General features: G+C 43.0%; 1 protein-coding gene across 2 annotated transcripts; it reads left to right on the top strand.

Moving 5' to 3' along the window:
* Nucleotides 1-801: 801 nt before the first annotated feature.
* On the top strand, nt 802-7655 carry traf6 (TNF receptor-associated factor 6). 2 transcript variants are annotated; one of them, XM_083999196.1, is made up of 8 exons: nt 802-948; nt 1671-1996; nt 2261-2411; nt 2859-3017; nt 3126-3197; nt 3486-3563; nt 4221-4544; nt 5317-7655. In XM_083999196.1, exons 2-8 carry the CDS (start codon nt 1671-1673, stop codon nt 5920-5922), a joined length of 1716 nt encoding a protein of 571 aa, XP_083855322.1. In that variant the 5' UTR covers nt 802-948; the 3' UTR covers nt 5923-7655. The 2 variants fall into 2 exon arrangements, with proteins under 2 accessions (XP_083855322.1, XP_083855321.1); XM_083999195.1 differs by having other exon boundaries at nt 824-1248.
* Nucleotides 7656-8324: the final 669 nt, after the last annotated feature.

The following is an 8324-nucleotide window of genomic DNA, read 5'->3' as shown; positions in this document are numbered from 1 at the left end:
GCATTCACTAATTAGCTTACCTTCCTGGCTGAAGAGTGCTGATTGGACTCAGCTGGTTTAGTGCATGAGCAGAACAAATACATGGCATGGAGATGACTTGATAACTCCACAATTACCATCTCTGCACACTGTTACCAGAGAAGGACTTTGCTGTTACTTAACATTATGCAAATCTACCAGGTATGGGCAAACTACAGCCCTAGGGCTTTTTAATCTGGCCCATCAAATATTGGTACAAAATTGTCTAAATGAAAGCAAAGACTGCAAACTTTGATGTAGGCTACTGGCAACAACTCTGCTCCCACTGAAACTAAATGCAAGTTTACTTTTATTTTTAGGTAGGCTAGGCTTTGACATGTAATTTCAGTTCACACAAACATCTCCATCCATCCGAGAGGCTACTGGCCCGGCCTGTCCGTCAAATTTTAAATCTCATTGTGGCCCATGAGCCAAAAAAGTTTGCTCACCCAGTCAAAATTTCATTTTTTTTTTTGTTTGTTTGTTTTGTCATTAATCAGACTCTTTTTATTTTATTTTTTTTAACTTTTGTAATTTGTTTATTGTTGAGCATAAATAACGTTTTAAAACAAACAAACAAACAAACAAACAAACAAACAAACAAAAAGATTTTAAAAAATCACACAAACACAGTTTCGAGTGTTTCTTTATTAAGATGACTGGATCCATCTACCAGCAGCCAGTCAGAGCGAGCGGCCCGACGCAAGATGGCCGCCTGCGAGTTACGTCTACGCGTAGTCCGATCCACCTCCTTGGTTTATGACGTATCGAAAAAAAAAACAGGAAATTCTGTAGAAACGAAAAGTCATTTTCACGTCAAACGATTAGTTTATTAGGAGAGTATATTGCTTTCACGAGCAAAGTCGTTGCCTTAATGCTGTCTTTGCTGCGTTGCTGAGGAAGACGCCTGTTTTCCTGTCTGCTTTTTTGGTCAGTATCTCACTTTTTAATCTCTTCTCAACACAGTCTGACTCGAAGTTGCAGTTCCGCATCCAGGGGCATGACTGGTCCATCAAGTGACAACATTGTCAGCGCTGTTTTAGGTGGAGTTGTCAATAGGCTACTTATGCGCTACAGTTTCGACACCTCCACTATGGATGTTACAGTATTAGGCCACTGGCTGTAATTACGTGCAGTAGGCTATGTGGTTCACAGCCACAGCTGATTAGTCACCAGCTCTGTAGCTGTGGTGAAACTCGAGGCTCAAGAAAGTCTGCCAATCAAGAAAAGGTAGCACAACGTATTATTTGTATTCACAAAGGTCTGTTTTACCTAGCCTATATATTGTTTTCATTTTCATTAAGTCTAATGCTATTTGTAGGTAATAGTTTTGTTTGTGACATTCAAAGCAGGCTGGTAAATCTTCAGTTATTTTTTGTCCATGTGTAAAATCATTACAAGGATCTGAATGATGTTGTGTAAGATTGCCTTTTCCCTTTGACCGATTCAGTTGCACTGCCTAATTTTAACCAGTTTTTAATCATGTGGTTTATATTGTTTATTTTGCACTTCCTTTTATTCATAAGGTGTCCTTGAGTGACAGAAAGGCACCTATGAAAAAAAATGTGATAGGTATTATAGCCTATCCATTTGCTGTCATTCAGTTGTTGTTGTTGCGTTAACTGACCTATTTTTTGTCTCCTTCTCCACAGATGTCTTGTTTTGAGAGCAATAAGGGGAGTTTGGAGGAAGACAGCTATGAAGGAGCTGTTGGTGGAGAGCTGTCCAGCTGTGGCTTGGCAATGCTGGAGAAGGAGCGGGAGTCCCTTCTCAGCCCGTCGGAGAGCCACGGCACCTTCATCAGCAGCACCTCCAGTAGCCTTCAAGCCGCTACGCCCATGCAGGGCTACGACGTGGAGTTTGTCCCTCCCCTAGAGAGTAAATACGAGTGCCCCATCTGCCTCATGGCGTTGAGGAATGCTGTTCAAACCCCATGCGGCCACCGCTTCTGCAAGAACTGCATTGAGAAGTCCATTCGGTATGCTATTGTGCAACACCGTAAACTGCCTTAGGTTTATTGCACATTTGTTAACACCAGCTTCATGGCACATTCTTGACGAGCTGTTACTTTCTTTATTAGCAACAGAACAGCAGGTCTGTCAAAATGCCCTGTAGTTGTATGTTGAAATGATATAGTATTTTCCCTGCCACTAGGCTTTTCAGCTCAAATTGAAAGCACTGTGCAGAAACTGACAGTCTCAGTGCCTGGCCTAAATGATCACTGTTCTTTCTTGCAAAACAGTGATACAGGACAGAGATGCCCCGTGGACAATGAAATGCTGTCAGAAGATCAGCTGTTTCCTGATAACTTTGCCAAACGAGAGATTCTGTCACTCACAGTTCGCTGCCCAAACTCTGGCTGTGATGAGAAAATGGAGCTACGACATCTAGAGGTAAGAATCTTTTTTTAAAACAGTGGCAGTTCAAACAACTAATATGGAAACAGAAAACTTAAAATAAAAGGTCATAATTGTAAAATCCCCTCACAACAAGATTTGTAAATGTTATCTAGACCGATGTGATTTGTTTATAGACCATAAATAGTCACAATAATTAGAATCATTTCTGCCATTGGCATTTTGAAATTAGGAAGGAATTAGGAAGTCCTCATCTGCTTGTATACACATTGAAATTCCCGATCACTGATATCTCCAGGAGACCTAAAGTCTTACTGCTGTACGCTAAGGAGTAATGAGTGATTTGGGATGTCTTCTTGTTTTAGCTTGTAATAAACGGATTACATAAATTGATGTCAAGTAAAGAGAAGTTGTGATATACAGGCCACTGTCCTAGAGTCCTACAATAAACATCATTGTTTCAACTTATTGTTTTTCTTCCAGAATCACCTGACCCGGTGTCAGTTTGCCACCGTGCCTTGCTCCCAGTGCCAGCAATCTGTGAGAAAGAGCCACCTAGAGGAGCATACAACTGTTGAGTGCCAAAGGAGACCCATGTCATGTCCGGATTGCGTGGCATCCTTTGTTTACGAGGAGAAAGAGGTACCGTCGACACACATACCCAGAACAGTTCTCACAGCACAATGACTTGGCTGCATTGAGGATCGGTGGGAAGGTGTATGTCCTCCTTACGATATGGTTTTCCCTCAGCTTCACGAGCAGCAGTGTCCCCTTGCCAACGTGAGGTGCCAGTACTGTGAGTTGGATCTCATCAGGGACCAGGTGAGTGACACAGTGCCTGCCATGACAAAGGCTTTCAGGCAGTCCGAAATGTTTTTTGTGAAAAGTAGGGTCCTGTTTTAAGTTAACATCTGTTTACAAGAACTTCTCTTTTACTCTAACAACAGGGAACCAGTTCACACCCAGTCACAGTTCATTTCGTAGTTGATACTTCTGCAATACCAAGTGCAAACAGAGGTGTTTAAATGCTTTCTGGATGTAGGTTATTAGTTATTTACGAGATGTTACTTCATCACAGCTAAACAGTGATAACTGAAATGTTTGTTTCAGATGGAATCTCACTGTGACACAGATTGCCCAAAAGCACCCATTGCCTGTAACTTCAGCATCTTTGGATGTAAAGAGAGGGTAAGTGATCCTATTCGAGGCCTTTAAAGCAGATATCAGTGGAATGTTTTTGTTAATATAAGTCCTAAATAGTCCTATTTTCCGTCAGCAATCACTTACATGAAGTATTTCAGCCTAAACACGAGTCTCTCCGTCACTCTGCTCTGCTGTAACCCGAGGAGAAAATTTTCCTTGTGGGATACAAGTGTTATCCAATGAGGAGAGAGAACGGCATGAAGGGCTGTGTGTGCAGCCAAGGGATGCGCGTGAATGTGGTGACGTAGCACGAGGACCAATTGATGCCTGACAAGGGCGGGGGCTGCTAACTCATGGTGCGTTCAAAGAAACTCGTACTTTGTGTTTTTCCTTCCTGTGAAGTCATACCAGTTCGATCTGGTACGAGTTCACGGGTCGGAAGTTACGAGTGGCCGTTATAGGGAACTTTCACAGACAACAGGATGGTAAAAACACGAGCTACGGGTTACCTGGAACGCTACCAAGTCGTAGTTGTGACTTGAAGCTGTAACTTACGGTTTCAAAAGCCTGCCTTGAACGCAGCATTAGCCGAAACGGCCGTGAAGCTGATATCTGCTTTAATGTTACAAATCTTTTACACACACATAGAACAGTCCTTGAGGACAGTTTTGTCACCAAGAAAAAATTGTTTTGCTTCTGCAGATGCCACGTCACAACCTGGCCCAGCACATGCAGGAGTTCACACAGATGCACATGCGCTTCATGGCCGAGTTCCTGCGTGGCCTCAGCCTCAATGGCACCACACCCAAATCTCTGTGGCCACTAGGACCTTCTGTTTCTTCTGAGGATCATGGAGCTGCAGCATCAGTACCGGTCTCTAGTGGGCCCAGAGGACCTGTAAGCTGCAGCAGCACCTGCGCTCCATCTCAACCTAATGAAGTGATGCAGAGGATCAGAGACATGGATGGACGGCTGGTGAAGCAGGATCACCAGATAATTGAGCTCATCATAACTAAAGAAACACAGGTATGGGATGTTAGAGTGCATCTGAGTTTAAACAAAGGTAAAAGGATAGTTCAACATATAACACGGCAAATTCACCTATTGCCATAATCCCTATAGTGATAGGAATAGGTTCATTACCTTTAATTATCGGTGCATGTTGTTATGAGATCTGCGGGGCAGAGACGTGAGCTGCTCAGCGAATACAATGGAGGTGAACGGTACAGGTCCCCTGTCCCTCATCAAATTCATCAAATACACAATCCAACAACTCCAAAACACTCTGGTGGACAAGTTGTGACCTGCACATTCACCACGCTATGAAATAATCATGTAACATTACGAGACAGGGTTGTTTTCGAGGCAGATGCATAGCTGGAACTATATTCCAGACATGGCTGCTGGGCGGAGTGATTTCAAAAGAGCAAAAGGTTGTTGGATTGTGTATTTGATGAGTTTGATGACCTTCACCTCCATTGTGTTCACTGACCTGCTCACGTCTCTGCCCCGCAGATCTCCAAATAACATGCACCCGTAATTAAAGGTAAATTAACCTACTCCTATTGACTATAGGGATTATGGCAAGAGGTGAATTTGCCAAAATGTTGAACTATCCCTTTAAAATGATGAAGCTCAATTCATTAATGCAATTTAGGTTTTTCTAGAAAGCCTATTTCTTTCTATGCCTGGTTTTGATGGCAGCATGTTGTCTCCAGCTGTTAAAGACTTTTCAGACCTTATCATGATGGCCTTTAAGCCTCCGTCCTGTAAAACTATTCTTGTATCTCTATCGCAGGCGGGCCAGATCGCAGAGCTCAGGCGTAGGGTGATTACACTTGAGGACACAGTGAAGGAGCTGGAGGCGCAGCAGTGCCGCGGAATCTTCATCTGGCGCCTCAGAGGTTTCTCTGCCCACCTGCGGAACCAAGAAGCGGGCCTTCCGGTGGTGGAGCACAGCCCCGGCTTCTACACAGGCTGCCCGGGCTACAAGCTGTGCCTGCGTTTGCACCTGCAGACCCCCAACGCCCTGCGCTGCTCCAACTACATCTCCCTCTTTGTGCACACCATGCAAGGAGCTCATGACGCGCACCTGACCTGGCCGTTACAAGGCACCATCCGGCTCGCCATCCTAGACCAGAGCCCGGAGGGTCAGCATCACATGGAGGTGATGGAAACGAAGCCAGACCTGCAAGCCTTTCAGAAGCCCACCAACCAGCGCAACCCCAAAGGGTTCGGCTATGTCACCTTCATGCACCTGAGTCAGTTGAGCCAGAGGGCCTTTGTCAAAGACGACACCCTGCTCATCCGCTGTGAGGTGACACCGCGATTTGACAATATGCCTCAACGGGAGGGGCCGGCAGTGCAGCCCAGAGGTCCAGAGGCATCAGTTTCAAGGGACTAAAGTCAAACTCATATCTATGGGGTCATTGTAACACTGAGACAACAGTACGATACGTCTGACCCAAGCTTTCAGAACTTCTCAGTTCATTTTATTGGTACACACAAGCAGGTGGAAGATTAAAGTTGACAGCCATTTAAAACTTGGAAAGAGCAGGTATGCTAGTATTTATTTGTTTACCAACTTTTAAATGTCCGTATAGTTTTTGTTATAATAGAAGCAGTACAGTTCTTTTTTAACCATTTTTAAATGTATTTTACATATCCGTATGGCACCAGCATACCAATCAATAAGCCTCATGTTCAAATTATGTTAAATAGTTGATGTTTAATCAGGTCATCATGACCAGTTCAAGAGATGTTCTCACTGCTTGTAGACTGAACACAACGATAGACCTTTGTATCTTCTTGTGGCTGTCTGACATGTCTTGTACCCTGTGGAGTTTTTGACCCGTGGTGGCACAATGGAGGGGTGTTTTGACAAGTAGAGCCCCATCTTCATGTTTTTTTTACCTCAACCGCTACGTGCAGTAGTGAGTGAGCGGGAGAGTGAAAATTAGTTGTGTTGGAAAGACAAACAGGTGAAGCTAAGCCTAAGTGGTAGAGGCCACCACTGAACTTGTGAGTAATGTGACGTGACCGTGCTCAGATCACGTACAGGAAATGAAAAACAAAGATGTGCTGCAAACACACTGAAATCACTCACCGCTTAACACTCACAACATGAGAAAAATGAATAAATGGAATAGCTCGAACAATTACTTTCATGCCACAAACAAGGAAGCATGAGGAAGGTTCCATGTATGTGTCAGGTCAGTAAGTTTCAGTAAATTCAATAGGTGCTATCCATTTCTGAATTACGGATGAATTAAGTCGCTGAGGAGCATCATGTTAGCCACGGAAGTTATGAGAAAGGGTGAGGAAGAAGAGGAAGATGAGTATTTGATGAATTCATAGATATCTGGAATGCAAGTTGCAATGCAAGTTTCGAAACATGTAGAAGTATGGTTTGCAGATATTTTGTCAGGAAGTGAATGCAATCAATATATTAGGTGACCCTCAAAGATATATTGTATGTTGATGGGAAACACTGACTGTAAACAAAAACTCCACAGGTGTTTTTTTTTTTCCTTTTAAAGACTACGGTCACTTTGAGGATGAGGATTATCGAGTCAAACTCATGCAGCATTTTATTCTTCACAGTTTTCTTTTTGACTGACATTGACAACACCTGCATTTCTCTGTTTACTCCCTCTCATCACCACTGTATATTTCTGACGAATACATTTACAGCAAAGCACATTAAGTCACCGAGTCGCTCATGTCGCCTCTTGACAGCCACAAGCTCCTGCTCAGTGTGACTTGTGCTTAATATGCCTGATGTGCCCTGTGCCTATACAGTGCGTGATTAATGTGACCTATAAAAACATTTCAAGAGTAGACACAAATCCACCGTCATGGATCGGCGTCTTTACTTAAAAAGCCTGTAAAGCCTTTAAGGCTGTTAAGCTTTGTCCATAGATTGTGTTTTTGCTTTTTCAGTGTGTTGGTAAGTCGCCATTCAGTGATTTTGCCTGTGTTATCAATGATTACTCTTAATGTAAACTATTGAATGGGTTGTTGTCATGGATCTTATAGCCTCATCGAAAGCCTTAAATTAAAGTTAAACTTACTGTCTTCTACTGTCTTAGACCATTCATCAATAATTTATGATAATGAAAGAAAGATTTATTCCTTTCATGTAACCAGAAAAAACAAAAAAAAGTTGTACAAGTATTAAAGGGATAGTTCAACATTTTGGCAAATTGGCCCATTGCCCTAATCCCTACAGTTTTAGGAGTAGGTTTGTTACCTTTAATTGTCAGTGCAAGCTATTTTTAGAATGGCGGAGCAGAGCCGCGAGCTGCTCAGAGCTTGTTTTCGAGGCGAATGCAGAGACTGCTTACCGAAAAACTGCCTTCGACAGGAACGTGCATCAGCCATTTTGCATGAATTTACCTCTAAAACAGCTCTGTCTTGTAACATTCCGTTATCATCTGATAGCGTCATGAATGTGCAGGTCACAACTTGTCCACGAGAGTGTTTTGGAGTTGTTGGATTGTGTATTTGATGAGTTTGATGAGGGAAACCAAGAAAGTCCGTAGCATAGCTCTTTGCAGCTTGCGGCTCTGCTCCGCCGTTCAAAAAATAGCTTGCTCCGACAATTAAAGGTAACAAACCTACTGCTGTGACTAAGGGATTATGGCAATGGGCCAGTTTGCAAAAATAATGAACTATCCTTTTAATAATGTGTCACAAAATACATTCACATCCTCAGTAATAACAACAAAAAGAAAATAGGGAGATCCAATCATTTTATCGATTTCAATGAAGGTCCAAACTGAATCAATGTCCCCGTTTCCCCAA

The sequence above is a fragment of the Trachurus trachurus genome (genome assembly GCF_905171665.1).
Source record: "Trachurus trachurus genome assembly, chromosome: 3".
NCBI classification, from domain to species: domain Eukaryota; kingdom Metazoa; phylum Chordata; class Actinopteri; order Carangiformes; family Carangidae; genus Trachurus; species Trachurus trachurus.
This window is presented reverse-complemented; position numbering and strand designations above follow the sequence as displayed.